The sequence below is a fragment of the Odocoileus virginianus genome, chromosome 3, assembly GCF_023699985.2.
Source record: "Odocoileus virginianus isolate 20LAN1187 ecotype Illinois chromosome 3, Ovbor_1.2, whole genome shotgun sequence".
NCBI lineage: Eukaryota > Metazoa > Chordata > Mammalia > Artiodactyla > Cervidae > Odocoileus > Odocoileus virginianus.
The window spans coordinates 8,896,414-8,912,776 of NC_069676.1; the positions used below are offsets into that span (position 1 = coordinate 8,896,414).

Here is a 16,363-nt window from a genome sequence, read left to right on the forward strand (position 1 = left end):
ATTTGTCCACTTCTTCCAAGTTGTCCATTTCATTGATATATAGTTGCTGATAGTAGTCTCTTATGATCCTTTGGATTTCTGTGTTGTCTGTTGTGATTTCTCCATTTTTGTTTCTAATTTTGTTGATTTGGTTCGTCTCCCTTTGTTTCTTGATGAGTCTAACTAATGGTTTATCTTTTTTATTTATCTTCCCAAAAAGCCAGCTTTTAGCTTTGTTGATTTTTGCTATGATCTCTTTTGTTTCTTTTGCATTTATTTCTGCCCTGATTCTTAAGATTTCTTTCCTTCTACTAACCCTGGAGTTCTTCATTTCTTCCTTTTCTAGTTGTTTCAGGTGTAGAGTTAGGTTCTTTGTTTGATTTTTCTCTTGTTTCTTGAGGTAAGCCTGTATTGCTATGAACCTTCCCCTTAGCACTGCTTTTACAGTGTCCCATAGGTTTTGGGTTGTTGTGTTTTCATTTTCACTCATTTCTAGGCATATTTTTATTTCTTTTTTTATTTCTTCTGTGATTTGTTGGTTATTCAGCAGCATGTTGTTCAGCCTCCATATGTTGTAATTTTTAATAGTTTTTCTCCTGTAATTGACATCTAATCTTACTGGCATTGTGGTCAGAAAAGATGCTTGGAATGATTTCAATTTTTTTTAATTTACCAAGGCTAGATTTATGGCTCAGGATGTCATCTATCCTGGAGAAGATTCCATGTGCACTTGAGAAAAAGGTGAAATTCATTGTTTTGGGGTGAAATGTCCTATAGATATCAATTAGGTCTAACTGATCTATTGTAGCATTTAAAGTTTGTGTTTCCTTGTTAATTTTCTGTTTAGTTGATCGATCCATAGGTGTGAGTGAGGTATTAAAGTCTCCCAATATTATTGTGTTATTGTTAATTTCCCCTTTCATACTTGTTAGCATTTGCCTTACCTATTGTGGTACTCCTACGTTGGGTGCTTATATATTTATAATTGTTATATCTTCTTCTTGGATTGATCCTTTGATCATTATGTAGTCTCCTTCTTTGTCTCGTTTCACAGTCTTATTTCAAAGTCTATTTTACTTGATATGAGTATTGCGACTCCTGCTTTCTTTTGGTCTCTGTTTGTGTGGAATATTTTTTTCCAGCCCTTAACTTTCAGTCTGTATGTGTCCTTTGTTTTGAGCTGGGTCTCTTGTAGACAACATATATATGGGTCTTGTTTTTGTATCCATTCACCCAGGCTTTGTCTTTTGGTTGGGGCATTCAACCCCTTTACATTTAAGGTAATTATTGATAAGTATAATCCCATTGCCATTTACTTTATTGTTTTGGGTTCAAGTTTATACACCCTTTCTGTGTTTCCTCTCTAGAGAAAATTCTTTAGCATTTGTTGAAGAGCTGGTTTGGTGGTGCTGAATTCAGCAAATTCAGCTTTTGCTTGTCTGTAAAGCTTTTGGTTTCTCCTTCATATTTGAATGAGATCCTTGCTGGGTACTGTAATCTGGGCTGTAGGTTTTTTTCTTTCATCACTTCAAGTATGTCTTGCCATTCCCTTCTGGCCTGAAGAGTTTCTATTGAAAGATCAGCTGTTATCCTTATGGGAATCCCCTTGTGTGTTATTTGTTGTTTTTCCCTTACTGCTTTTAATATTTGTTCTTTGTGTTTGATCTTTGTTAATTTGATTAATATGTGTCTTGGGGTGTTTCGCCTTGGGTTTATCCTGTTTGGGACTCTCTGGGTTTCTTGGACTTGTGTCACTATTTCCTTCCCCATTTTAGGGAAGTTTTCAACTATTATCTCTTCAAGTATTTTCTCATGGTCTTCCTTTTGTCTTCATCTTCTGAGACTCCTATGATTTGAATGTTGGGGGGTTTAACATTGTCCCAGAGGTCTCTAAGGTTGTCCTCATTTCTTTTGATTCTTTTTTCTTTTTTCCTCTCTGTTTCATTTATTTCTACCATTCTATCTTCTACTCACTTATCCTATCTTCTGCCTCCGTTATTCTTCTGTTCGTTCCCTCCAGAGTGTTTTTTATCTCATTTATTGCATTATTCATCATATATTGGTTCTTTTTTATTTCTTCTAGGTCTTTGTTAAACCTTTCTTGCATCTTCTCAATCCTTGTCTCCAGGCTATTTATCTGTAACTCCATTTTGTTTTCAAGATTTTGGATCATTTTCACTCTCATTCAAAATTCTTATCAGGTAGATTCCCTGTCTCTTCCTCTTCTGCTTGGTTTGGTGGGCATTAAATCTGTTCCTTTACCTGTTGGGTATTTCTCTGCCTTTTCATCTTGTTTATGTTGCTGTGTTTGGGGTGGCCTTTCCGCACTCTGGCAGTTTGAGGTTCCTCTTTATTGTGGGGGTTCCTCTCTGTGGGTGAAGTTGGACGGGTAGCTTGTCAAGGTTTCTTGGTTAGGGAAGTTTGTGTCGGTGTTCTGGTAGGTGGAGCTGGATTTCTTCTCTCTGGGGTGCAATGAAGTGTCCAGAAATGAGTTTTGAGATGTCTATGCATTTGGTGTGACTTTGAGCATCCTGTATTTTGAAGCTCAGAGCTATGTTCCTGTGTTGCTGGAGAATTTGCATAGTATGTCTTGCTTTGGAGCTTGTAGGCCCTTGGGTGGTGCTTGGTTTCAGTGTAGGTATGTAGGCATTTGATGAGCTCCTATTGATTAATGTTCCCTGGAATCAGGAGTTCTCTGGTGTTCTCAGGATTTGGACTTAAGCCTCCTGCCTCTGCTTTTCAGTCTTATTCTTACAGTAGCCTCAAGACTTCTCCATCTATACAGCACCAATGATCAAACATCTAGGTTAATGATGAAAAGTTTCTCCTCATTGAGGGACACTCGGAGAGGTACACAGACTTAAATGGAGAAGAGAAGAGAAGGGAGAGGAGGGAGATAGAGGGGACCAGGAGAAGAGGGGGAATATAAAGGGGAGAGCACAAACTAGCCAGTAATCACTTCCCTATGTACTCTCCACAGTCTGGATCCCTCAGAGATGTTCATGGAGTTACACAGAGAAGAGAAGAGGGAATAAGGAGACAAAGGTCGCCAGGAGGATAAAAGAGGGAATCAAAAGGAGAGAGACAATCTAGTCAGTATCAATTCCCTCAGTGTTCGCCACAGCCCAGAACACACAGAGATTCACCAAGTTGGGTAGAGAAGAGACGGGGGAGGGAGGAGATAGTGGAGACCTGTGGAGAAAAATGAGAGTACAAAGGGGGAGAGAGCAATCCAGCCAGTAATCATGCTCCCATGTAAAAATGGGTACTGAAGATTGGGTTCTTAAAGGTACAAAATTGATAACAAATACCAAAAAGCAAAGATTAAAAATCTAGGGTAGAGGTTAGATTCTCAAAAATACAATATTAATGAAAAAACAAAGTCACAACAATTATAAAATATATGTATATATGATGTTTGCTTTAAGAATAGGGTCCTTTTTTTGCAAAGTAATAGTAAGTTATAAAGATAAATATTAAAGGAGTAAAAGAGGACTTAAAAATTAAAAAATAATTTAAAAAATGATAACAGTAAAAATATATCTAGGACTTTCTCTGGTGTTGTTGTGGACAGTGTGGGGTCAGTTCACTTTCAGATAGTTCCTTGATCTGGCTTACACTTCTCAAGACCTATAGGTCCCTTTCTATGTAGTCGGTGCTAACTGCAGGGTTTTAATCTATTGCACCTGTCACTTCCAAAGCAGTTCCCTCTGTTCATTTTAGCTTCTTCTGTTTGCTGGTCTCCTCAGTGTCTAATTTCCACCTTGACACAAGGGGGCGAATGTGGTCTCTTGTTTAGGCTCACTTGTTCAGTCGTGCTGTGAGGAGGGAGGAACACTGCAGACAAATATCACTGGCGTGTGTGGGGAGCGCTCGCAGTGTCTGGGCCACACTGGGTTTTCCTCTGCTCACGGCGTGTGTGCTTTCATTGTCTACACTGCTCAGGCTCTAGGTTGGTCTGCCGGGAATTGTCTTGAGGCGGGCCCTGGGTTGCGTGCACTTCCCAGGTCTAAGGCACTCAGGTTCAATTTCTCGAGTACTCCACAAAGGTACAGACTCGGTTGGACCTGCGTTTTGTGCCCTTCCCAGGTCCGAGCAGCTCAGGTAACCATATGCTTGGCGAGCACAGTCGCCCCCAGTTTGGGGCTGTGTCTTATCTCCTCCCCCATCCCAGCCACTCAGTTTTCTGGGTGTACAACTGGCACGCCTTCTCAGGTGTGCCGTGTGTCCCTTCTGGGGAGCTGATCTCTGGCTGGGACCTTCCCAGCAGAGGTCGATTGTCCAGAATCCCAAGAAGTCTTGGTTAGCCACGAAGCCCGCTTGCAGTTTGGTAGAGGATGCCTCTCTGGGGCCGCGATTGCCCCCTTCCAGCTCTGGCTGCCCTCGCCTGCCTGTCTCCGGTGGGGGATGGGCCGGTACACAGCCGGCTAGCTCAGCTTAGTCCTTTGTTCTGTCAGCGGGCCTGGTCGTGTTTTAGGTTAGGGCTTTGCACGGAATCATGGGATAGCTATCCCACAGCCTGGGTTGCTGTCTCAAGTTAGTTCCCTCAGATTGCCATCCGGGCATTCAGGCCTGGTCCTTACCCTAAGCAATGCAGCCTGCAACTCCCTGTCCAGTGCCCTCTTGCTAGTGGCAGATGCAAGCGTCGGGGCTGCTTCTTCGCTGGGAGTTGCCATTAGGCACGTAATCTGTGGGTTTTAATTATTTATTTTTTTTCCTCCTGCTTATGTTGCCCTCTGAGGTTTCAAGGCTCGCCACAGACTTGCCAGTGAGAGTGTTTCCTGGTGTTTGGAAACTTCTCTCTTTTTTAAGACTCCCTTCCCAGACGGATCTCTGTCCCTACACCTTTTGTCTCTTTTTTTTTTTTTTTTTTTTCATTTATTTTTATTAGTTGGAGGCTAATTACTTCACAACATTGCAGTGGGTTTTGTCATACATTGACATGAATCAGCCATGGATTTACATGTATTCCCCATCCCAATACCCCCTCCCACCTCCCTCTCCATCCGATCCCTCTGGGTCTTCCCAGTGCACCAGGCCCAAGCACTTGTCTCATGCATCCAGCCTGGACTGGTGATCTGTTTCACCCTAGACAATATACATGTTTCGATGCTGTTCTCTCAAAACATCCCACCCTCGCCTTCTCCCACGGAGTCCAAAACTCTGTTCTGTACATCTGTGTCTCTTTCTATTTTGCATATAGGGTTATCATTTCCATCTTTCTAAATTCCATATATATGCATTAGTATACTGGATTGGTGTTTATCTTTCTGGCTTACTTCACTCTGTATAATGGGCTCCAGTTTCATCCATCTCATTAGAACTGATTCAAATGAATTCTTGTTAATGGCTGAGTAATATTCCATGGTGTATATTTACCACAGCTTCCTCATCCATTCGTCTGCTGATGGGCATCTAGGTTACTTCCATGTCCTGGCGAAAAAATACTTTTAAAATGGGGTTTATAGAAGGTTAGCAAAGGGTAGTTTTCGGATGTTTGGGTGGGTTAAATGGGCATTTTGACAACATGGCTTTTCCTTTGGCATGTTTAATTGTGATGTCTAATGGAAATCCTTGCAGTTTAAGATGACACTTTCAAAATAAAATTCTCTCCTAATGATGACTTGAGCCCTGCCACTTGATGGGAGAATCAGCAGAACATGTAGGATCTTATTTGCAATTGAAATTCTCTATTGTAATTTTGCTCCTGTTTATTTTTAAACTTTTCTTTTTGTTTCACTGGAAAGGAAAGATGATGCTGTTTTAAACGTTAAAAGTGTACAAGTTGTTTGGTTACAATAAAACAAAATGTGTACACAAAAGAAATTTTTTAATCTGTTAATATATAGCAAATAAATAATTCTATCTTCACTCTGATCCAAGGTCTTCATACATGTAAAAAGACCAATAAAAAAAATGAGTCTTCATGTTTGATATAGGAGGTCTTCATATATCAAAACAATATAAAAACCACTGTTTGGGGGACTCGCGCCACGGCCGCGGAGACGTGAAGCCCCCGGGGTCCGCGCTCCACCTCGCTGTCCGCTCCCTCGGCCCCCATGGAGAAGACGCAGCTGATCCAGAAGGCCAAGCTGGCCGAGCAGGCCGAGCGCTACAACGACATGGCCACCTGCATGAAGGCCGTGACGAAGCAGGGCGCCGAGCTGTCCAACGAAGAGCGCAACCTGCTCTCGGTGGCCTACAAGAACATGGTCGGGGGCCGCCGGTCCGCCTGGAGGGTTTTCTCCAGCATCGAGCAGAAGACCACACCTCGGACAAGAAGTTGCAGCTGATCAAGGACTACTGGGAGAAAGTGGAGTCCAAGCTGAGGTCCATCTGCACCATGGTCCTGGAATTGTTGGATAAGTATTTAATAGCCAATGCAACTAATCCAGAGAGTAAGGTCTTCTATCTGAAAATGAAGGGAGATTACTTCCGGTACCTTGCTGAAGTTGCTTGTGGTGATGATCGGAAGCAAACAATAGATAATTCCCAAGGAGCTTACCAAGAGGCTTTCGATATAAGCAAGAAAAAGATGCAACCCACACACCTCATCCGGCTGGGGCTGGCTCTTAACTTTTCTGTGTTCTACTATGAGATCCTCAATAACCCAGAACTGGCCTGCACACTGGCTAAAACGGCTTTTGATGAGGCTATTGCAGAACTTGACACACTGAATGAAGACTCGTGCAAAGACAGCAGCCTCATCATGCAGCTGCTGAGAGACAGCCTCACATTATGGACATCAGACAGTGCAGGAGAAGAATGTGATGCGGCAGAAGGGGCAGAAAACTAAGTGCATACAGGGTGTCACCTTTCTTCCCCTTGAAACCTTTTTACTCATCTCTATTCCTTATTCCATTTGGATTTCCTATAGCAAAGAAACCCATTCATGTGTATGAAATCAGCTGTTTATAGTCTTTTCACACTGCAGCTTTGGGAAAACTCCATTCCTTGATTTGTGTTTGTCTTAGCCTTCCTGGTGTGCAGTTACTGCTGTAGAAAAGTATTAATAGCTTCATTTCATACAAACATAAGTAACTTCCAAACACTTATGTAGAAGACTAAAAATATATCTGGTATTTAAGTAATCTGAACCAGTTCTGCAAGTGACTGTGTTTTGTATTACTGTGAAGATATGAAAATGTAGCTAATTACAATTTAAAGAGTGTTCTACATAACTTCTTAATTTCTACATTCCCTCCCCTTACTCTTCTTCAGAGATTTCCTTTCAGTAAGCAACTTTTCCATCCTCTTAATGTATTCCTTTTTAGTAGGAATCCAGAAGTACTAGATTGAATGGAAAAGCATTTGACATTTTGGGGCTGGGGGGATCACAGATTAAAATGCCTCCTGTATCATATATATGTGATGGAGGACTTCTGTATCTGTGACAACAGGGAGTTTCCTTATTCACTCTTCACTTGCTGCTGTTTGAGTTGACAACTTCCCTTCCCAATAAAAAATCACTTACACCTCCAAAAAAAAACCACTTTTAAAGAGTCTTGCAGTACAAATACCAGTAATGCTATGCAAATGCTTAGAAATTTCAGAGCAGTAATCATCAGGCAAAACAGGAGAAAGAAACGTCCAGACCAGTGATTTCCTGTTAGATAATGAAAAGCAGCATGCGTGTGTGCCAAGTTGCTTCAGTCGTGTCCGACTTTTGTGACACTATGGACTGTAGCCTGCCAGGCTCCTCTGTCCACAGGATTTTCCCAGCAGGCCATGCCCTCCTCCAGGGAGTCTTCCCAACACAGCTATCTTCAGTCTCCTGCATTGGCAGGTAGGTTCTTTACCACTAGTGCCGGAAGAGCCACCACCCGGAAGAGCCCCGTGAAAAGCAGAAGTCATACTGAAAGCCAGAAGTCCCTCCCCGACACACAGAGGAAGATAAGACATCTGTGGCTGGGCTTGCTGGTCTCTGCACCATGAGAAACAGGTATCTAAGTTTGCTTCCAGGTAAGTAGGATTATAACGATGGAGTTAGACAACTAAAGCTGTCTGAGAATTTTCTCTGTTCTTTACTTTTAGAAGCTTTTGCTTTGTTTCTGGTTTTCCCACTATCTTTACAAAGGAAAGCAGGGAAGGAATTTAAGAAGGGTATTAACTCAATTATGTTAAGTTCTCAAAGGAGAAAATTGGTGAAACTTTTAATTAGTTAATTAATTTATATTTTTGGTTGTGCTGGGCTTTCTCTGTTTGCCATGCATGGGGGCTCCTCTTGGTTGCAGTGCACGGGCTTCTCATTTTTGTGGCAACTCTCTCTTTTAAAAGCTTCTTATTTCATATTGGCATATAGCTGATTAAGGGATAGGCTAGCCACTCCAGTATTCTTGGGCTTCCATTGTGGCTCAACTGGTAAAGAATCACAAGCAATGTGGGAGACCTGGGTTTGATCCCTAGGTTGGGAAGATTCCCGGGAGAAGGGAAAGGCTACCCACTCCACTAATCTGGCCTGGAGAATTTCATGGACTGTATAGTCCATGGGGTCCAAAGAGTCGGACACAACTGAGCAACTTTTACTTTTACTTTTCATAGCCGATTAACAATGTTAGGACAGTTTCAGGTGGACAGCAAAGGGACTCAGCCATACATCTACACGAACCCACTCTCCTCCAAACTCCGGTGGCTCCTGTCGTTGCAGAGCACGGGCTCTAGGTGTGTGGGCTTCGGTAGCTGGGGCCCACGGGGCACAGTAGTTCCTCAGCATGCGGGACCTTCTGGACCAGGAATCGAACCTGTGTCCCCTGCATTCGGAGGCAGATTCTTGCCTATTGGACTACCAGGAAAGTCCCAAGTTGGTGAAATGTATTCCTAGTGAAAATTAACAAAGATTTCTAATTTTACCACCTGTATTAGCCCAAGTTCTCAAGAGGAACAGAACCAATAGGATGAATCTATAGAGGTGAGAAAGGATTTTATTTAAGAAACTGATTCATGAGATTGTGGAGGTTGGAAAGTCCAAAAATCCCAAGGACCAGCAGCACACTGGAAACCCAGGATGATCTGATGCTGCATCTCATGTTCGAGGGCCTCCAGAAGTGATTTTTTTTTTTCTTCAAAGAGGTCAATTTTTTTTTTCCTCTTAGGCCTTCAACTGATTGTATGAGATTCACCGAGATTATGGAGGATAATGTGCTTTATTCAGAGTCTACTGATTTAAATGTTAACTCAGAAACAGACTCACTGACTTAGAAAATAAGTTTATGATTATGGGGGGAAGTGGGGGATGAGAGATAGATTGGGAGTTGGGGATTCATATGTACCCACTGCTATATTTAAAATAGATAATCAACAAGAACCTACTGCATAGCACAGGAAACTCTGCTCAATATTCTGTAATAGCCTAAATGGGAAAATAATTTGTAAAAGAACAGATACATGTATATATATAACTGAATCACTTTGATGTACACCTGAAACTAACATAACATTGTTAATCAACTATGGTCCAACATAAGATAAAAGTGAAATAAATTATTTTTCCTACCAAACAATGCTAGTTCATGTAACACCTTCACAGCAATGTCTAGAATAGTGTGGGACCAAATATGTGGGTACAGTGGCCCAGCCACATTGCTACATAAAATTAACCATAATATAAACTAAACCTTATTAGTCTTTAGTCATCTACAACTGTAATAAAGCTCATGCTATTATGCTATTACTACCATTGCACTCATTTCATCAAACCAGTCAATTCTAAAGGAAATCAACTCTGAATATTCATTGAAAGGACTGATGCTGAAGCTGAAGCTCCAATACTTAGACTACCTTATGCAGAGAGCTGACACTCTGGAAAAAAACCTGATGCTGGGGAAATCAAGGGCATGAGGACAAGAGGGCAATAGAAGAGGAAATGGTTAGATAGCATCATCGACTCAATGGATGTGAGTTTGAGCAAACTCTGGGAGGTAGTGGAGGACAGAGGAGCCTGATGTGCTGCAGCCTATGGGGCCACAAGTTAGTTGGACATGACTTAGCAACTGAAGAACAATTTGTTTTGCATTGGGGAAATTGTGCTTCAAAGGACAGGTGGCATCTCCAAAGACACGTGGCCACCAAGTGAAAGTTTGTTTGCAGACTTGAGTCTTCAAATCCATTCTCCACCAGGATCCTCTGTCACATAACAGTTTTGAAATGGCAGTACCGCCTGGAAGAGGAATTCTTTCTTATCTTTGCCTAAGAAGAAAGATCCTGTAAGGCACACAGCTCTGAGAGGTTTTCTTAGGGTTCATCTGCTCACTTGGATGGGATGACAGACTGGGTACTCACTGTAGGGTAGACTTCAATCCTTTACACCCATAATGGTTTCATATCACAAAGCCTACTGCTCTCAATGATTCATTTCAGGGCTGTACTGAGATCAAGGAGAGGAGCTGTGACCTCAGTGCACTATAGTAAGGCCAGGAGCTCATCTGCAGGGAATCACAGCAGCCACGGCTGCTGAACCTAGAGAGGCCACTTATCCAGGGCAGACTGCATCTACCTGCAGATACCTTAGTTCTCATATCTACCTGTCTTCACCCTCTCCTGATTCCAAGGTTCCAAGTCCTGCTGACATCATCATGAGGTAGGGCTTGGACTGTCTAACTCCAAACGTGGACTGTCTAACTGCAATATCCATTCTCTTCCTATGTGTCCTGAAACATGTAACTTCAACAAGAGAAACCATTCTGGAGAGAAATCCAGAGAGATTTTGGCCACTGCCAGGGGACAAAGAACCTGAGTTTGGGCAAAGGCACCCCACTCTGAGGACTTTCTTCCTCCTTCAAATATGCCCCCTCATTTGGGAGAGGTTGGAGTTTCTAAGATGTGTCCTTGTCATCAGCTCTCTGTATACTCTGTCACTTTACATCTAGCACCTGTGGTTCCATGAGGGCTGTGCCTGTCAGTAACTGATTCCTTGGGGAGTCCCAGGAGATGCAGGGGAAAGGCAGAGTCCTCAGTTCTGTGCAAAGCACAGGAACCTTGGGGAGGCTGCTGGAAAGTGGTGGGCAGCAGGGACACACCACAAGGCAATATCTTTGTCATCTCTGTCTTTCTGCCCCAGGACACTTGGTGCTGCTGCTGTTTCCAATGGGACCTACAGCCCAGAACAGTAAAGGTGAGTCTGGGGGAAGGTGGAGAATGCATGCCAGGGTCTGGGTTCTCTCACCGACAAGGGAGAGAAGGAGACTTATTTTTCAAGTGAGGTTCAGAAATGGTTCTCTGGGAACAAGAAAAGTTGTTTCTTCTACCCAAGTGCCCAGAGTGTTCTGAGCTCTTCCCCTTTGGATAGCATCATCTCTTCCCCCTTTCTCCCTCCCTTCCCCCCATTCATGCTTCCTTCCCTTCTTCTGCCCATGGACCCCCAGATGATAGCTTTCTTTCATTCTCTGGAACTTCTGATGATGGTCTCCATCCCCACTTTCCACCCCCCAGCCTGTGCTCTGAGGTGCCCTCCGAAATCCTCATGTGTCAATGGCTCTGCCTGCCGCTGCGCTCCAGGATTCATTTCTTCTTCTGGGGAGATCTTCACAGACCCCTTTGAGAGCTGTGATGGTATGGAGACTTGGGGTGGTGGAAGGACATGCAGAGAATATGGGGTACAGCCCAGTACCCATGGGAGACATGGGTATTCAATGGGTGCCTCAGGCTTTGTCCTCAGAACTGTCAAGCACAGAAAAAAGAAAAACAAAAAGATACGACGGTGGAGAGAGGACACCTTCTGGAAGAGGAGCTAGGTCTTCAGGAGTCTGGCGTCTGAGCCTCAGTTTTTCCTTTCAGGACTGAGGAGGGAGATGCAGAAATTCTACCCACTCCCCACTTCAGCACTGCCCATTGTATCCCAATCCGGGGTGCCAGTCAGAGGGCTAGAAACATCAGAGCTGACTGCACAAGCTTCAGGGCTAGCTTGTTCCAGCTGCATCCTAGACTCAGCAGTATTGCCCAAGAGTCTAAATTGTTCCAAAAAGACATGGATTACATGTCAGGCCCAGTGCTGCAGAGTCAGGTAGGGGATGGTGATCTGTCTTGAGGGGACACACATCTTTGGCAGGTGACCCTTTGCCCTATTGTGTTCTAGACATCAATGAGTGTGGGCCACCCTCACCAGTGAAATGTGGAAGTTTAGCAGACTGCCAGAACACAGAAGGGGGATACTACTGCACATGCAGCCCAGGATATGAGCCTACTTCTGGGGCAACAATATTCCAGAATGAGAGTGAGAACACATGTCAAGGTAAGAATGATGCTGCATTTTCCGCCTCTCATTTTGAGGTTTCAGGGACAAAATGCTGAGTCATATCTGAAGCATCCAGGGGACAGGACCTTGGTTACAGGTGTAGCACCCAGGTCTGAGTTGGGACAGTCTACAGGTACCTGTCCCACCTGCACAGAGAGGCAGATGGTACGAGGCAGGGACCCAGGTCCTGGCTTTGCCACCTGAGAGCTGCATGTGTGACACTGGCCAGGATACTTATTCAGAAATCACTGTTAACATGGGAGATGTGATAATATTATTGTGATTTTCTGTTTCCTTTTTTAGGTATGCCTATCTAGCACAAATAAAACCAAAAGCAGCTTTGTCAAGATCATTATGCGATCTGGACAAGTTACTTCACCTCTCTCTGTGCCCCAGCTTACTTAACTATAATCTCTGTGTCCCAGCTTATCTAACTATAAAAAGTTGGGGGGGAATTATGCTGTTTACCTCATAGAATTGCTGAAAGGTATATGAGGTCACAAAGCATAAAACACTGATGGCTGTTGGGCTTTTAAATTATGGTCATCATGATCTAACACAACCTCTCCAGGATGGGCATCCCTGGGGACTGTGCCCAGGGTGGGTGCTCAGGAGCAGCGGTCCTGGTCCATCCCCTCCTTCACCAGGACCAGGAGGAGCATGGCCTCCACACATCACCAGGCTTTGTCCCACTTCCAGGGGGAGCAGGCAGGTAGAGAAAGGGACAGGGGGTCAGAAGTGGGTCAGATAGGACTCCAGAGAGGGGTCCATGAACAGGGGTAGACCTGAATACTGCGGATGGGGAGGCAAGGAGAGTGAAGGTGAGACGTGAGAAGGATGCTGAACTCAGGGTTCAGAGGACTCTGAAGAGTGTTCTTTGACCCACCCTGCTGCAGGGAGAAGAGCCAGCAACCTTGGGCCCAGTCCCTTCCCTCCTGCCCTGCAGACAGAGGGCAGCAGAGCCTCCCTGGTAGGAGGGAAGAGGGTCCTGCATCTGTGTGGAGTCTCTGCTAGCCCATAGCAGCTTCGGTGGGTGGCTGTTGTGCTTGAACTCGTGACCTGGTCAGAAGACAGAGCCTTCAGTAAATTAGTAAAGGTCCCTCATCTCCAGGCCTACTGTGTGTTTGGGGAATGGAGATTGAGTCGACGTTCTTCCCCCAATTTGCCTCATTGGCCAGATACTCTTCTGCAGTGAGCAACCTGCACAACTGCACGTGGTGATCATTGATCCCACTCAGTATGTCTGCACTAAGCAGGCTGCTCACTCACTGTTGTGAGACCCTCCAGAGACATAGATGTAGAAGACTGAAGTGGGAGGGGACCTCAACAGGCCTCAAGGTGGATGACAGGGAGAGAGCCGCCTGCTGCATCAAAACCTTCTGCCTGAAGACCTAGATCTGAGACAGGCTTAGCTGGATTGTCTTGCACTCCCCACCTCAGCATTCCAGCCCTCGCTGCACCCAAGTACATGTCCATCCATGTCCAGGCTGTGAGGTCTGCTATGAGAAGACCTAGGCTGGGTCCCTGTGCTCCTTGTTCAACTTTTCCAGGCATCAGACGGCTGTCCTGTGTGCCTATCTAGTCTCCCAACCCTCTCTGAACCCCAAGACTCAGGACATCTGCAGAGGGTCTCTTCTGGATGTTCAGAACATCACACTGTCACATGGCATCTTATCTTCTTAAAACAAAAGAGAAAGTGACATTCACACCATACTCAGTGTGGTCACAGCACCGTGTGGTCCAGAACACTATCTGTCCTCATTGCCATTGTTAGTGCTGTCTGGGAGAAGACCTGCTGCCACTGGGTCCTCTGAGACCCTGGGTCATGGTGTCTGGGGCCCCATCCAGAAATGTGAGAGGAGGGAGACTCAAGGAATGCACCGCTGTCCCCAGCGATCATTGACCCTGCCAGCCAACTGCCTGGAGAAGATGCCTCCTGGGACCCTGATGCAACATCTCAACTGCTCAGCTTCCATTTATTTCCCCACCCAAGGCTCCACCTGACCCTTTCCCATAATTTCAGTTTATGGACCTGAGGTAGCTCTGATGACTAGGGCCTGGGAGGATGTTGCGTCAGGGGTGTGGCAGGGTGACATCAATCCCCAACCCACTGGAAAAATCAGGTAAATGAAGAGGTTTCCATCTGGTCTCAATGATAGGTTGTCACCAGAGACCATTTCCTCTGGTCTGACCCTCTACTAAGGAGGTCAACCCAGACTGCACAATGACCCAGACCATGTGAGGACAGAAGGTGGAGCCTGAGCCCCACCCAGCAGTGTGCACATGTCCACATCTCTAGTGGGAGGCCAAGTGTCAAGATGACAGAAACACCTGCCACCCTTTGCCCATGAGCACCTGCCCCCTGCTCCAGCCACCCAGCCCTCGCCCATCACAAGCCTTGCTCAGCTGCAGATTCTCATCACTTCCTGCCAGTCTGGGGGACGCCTTCATGGGGATCAGATAAAGTCACCTTCACAGCCCTAAAGCTGACTAGCCAGACATCAAACCCACTGTCCAGCACAGCCTGGTGCCCACTGTTCGGGTGGCCTTGGCCTTTTTATCATCATCTGCATTTTCTGTGGAACTGCCCACAAGCCTCATCCTTGAGCTGCATGACTCAGGGGTGGGTCTTTGTCCATGTCCATGGAGCTGGAGTCTCAGAGTTAGCATGGATGGACAAGTACTATCCTGCCGGGGTCAGCAGGATTCAAGGAGAACTCAGCTGGCAGCATTCGCCTTGGGGAAGTCAGGACAAAGTTCATCACTGGGAGCCAAGATGGGCCCTGCTCAGGGAACACAGCTGTACTCGGTTCCCAAGAAGACCCACCCAGGCCTTTTTCCAAATCTTTAGCCTGGGACACAGGCAGCTGTGATGCCACCATCCCAGCTGGGAGCTTCCCAGGGAGGCTCACGGAGTCAGAGATGGCAGACTGGGTAACTTGGGCCACTTCTGGCCACTTCTAGACAACAGAAATTCCAGGTCACCATGCTCATCCATAGGATACCTCCATATGAGTGAGGGAAGGCCCCCACTAACCAAGGAAGAGAGGGGAGGCCCTTCTGGATGCTTCTATACCAAGAAACGTGGATAACACCCAGGCCGGAAGGCTGTCCACAGCCACAGGCATCCATAAGGCTCTCCATCCCCTTGTAGATGTGGACGAATGTCAGCACAGACCCAGAGTCTGTAAAGGCCGCAGCATCTGCATCAACACCGAGGGCAGCTACACCTGCCAGTGCCCACCCGGCTTGGAGTTCAACCCAAATGACCCGAGGAATTGCACAGGTAGAAACCCCAGGAAGAAAGGGTGAGGTGGGCCTGGAGCTGGGGAAGGAGCTGAGGTGGCTCAGGGACCCCAAGCAGGAAGGAGACAAGACTCGGGTTCCTGTGACACAAGGGTCTGCCAGGGCCCCGCCCAAGGGTCGCCTCCTCAAATCGTCCCACCACAGACCAGGGAGAGAGCAGAGCCTTCCGGGCCTGGGGTTTCTTTGTGGAGTTCCCCACCCCCATGAACATCCCAGGCCTCATCCCTTCCTCATCTGTCACATAGGATCAGAGGGAGGTGTCACCTCTGGCTTTCAGAGGGGGAACCTCAGTCCAGGGCTAAAGAGAATGTGAGTAAGAGCTTTGATGGAGGAGACAAGCAGCCGTGACTCAGTTTCTACCTTTGCCTCATTTTTCTTCTTAAAAATAGGGACAATGTCCCAGCTGGACATTCCTAAGGGAAGCTGCCATGACAAGCTTTGGCAATGAAGAGGCAGCAGCACTATGAGGAGAGGTGTGTCCTCAGTGCAGACAGTGAGGAGCTGGGGGACCTGGGCTGGACAGGACTGGTCCTCTGAGTTCTATTCTAATGAAGGCAGGGATGCAGCTCCGGATGGCAGTGGTGCCTCCCCCTCACCCACCGCATCACCCGTGGGCTGTGATCAGTGCTACAGCCTCCCTGGTTAGAAGCTCATCACAGGTGCCCCCACAGAGCCTCCTGCACCAGACGTGAAGGGACTCAGCTTGGTCTGGGATCACACCTGCACCCACAAAGTTGTGCCCTGTCCACCCTGCGGGGAGGATCTGAGCTTATGGAAATTTTACATTAGGAAATACCATCACACATTTGTATCCCAGCAGGCCAGGTAGCTTACAGAGACAGGGTGTCC

General features: G+C 45.9%; 1 protein-coding gene and 1 pseudogene across 10 annotated transcripts in view; both read left to right on the plus strand.

Moving 5' to 3' along the window:
- The first annotated feature begins 6,004 nt into the window (after nt 1-6,004).
- Nucleotides 6,005-7,468, plus strand: LOC110122303 (14-3-3 protein theta pseudogene; annotated as a pseudogene).
- A 230-nt stretch (nt 7,469-7,698) lies between these two features.
- The window catches only part of LOC110122304 (adhesion G protein-coupled receptor E2-like), a 62,551-nt gene continuing 53,886 nt past the window's right edge, over nt 7,699-16,363 (plus strand). For 2 of the 10 annotated variants that reach the window (XR_011486088.1, XM_070462844.1), the window contains exons 1-5: nt 7,708-7,941; nt 11,036-11,089; nt 11,407-11,526; nt 12,050-12,205; nt 15,363-15,494. Coding sequence is in view for 5 of the 10 variants with exons in the window: in XM_070462844.1 (XP_070318945.1) it covers nt 7,911-7,941; nt 11,036-11,089; nt 11,407-11,526; nt 12,050-12,205; nt 15,363-15,494 (493 nt within the window). In the remaining 5 variants the exon portion in view is untranslated. Of the gene's footprint in view, nt 7,942-11,035; nt 11,090-11,406; nt 11,527-12,049; nt 12,206-15,362; nt 15,495-16,363 lie in introns of all 10 variants that reach the window. The other 8 variants (XM_070462862.1, XM_070462853.1, XR_011486076.1 and 5 more) reach the window with 8 other exon arrangements.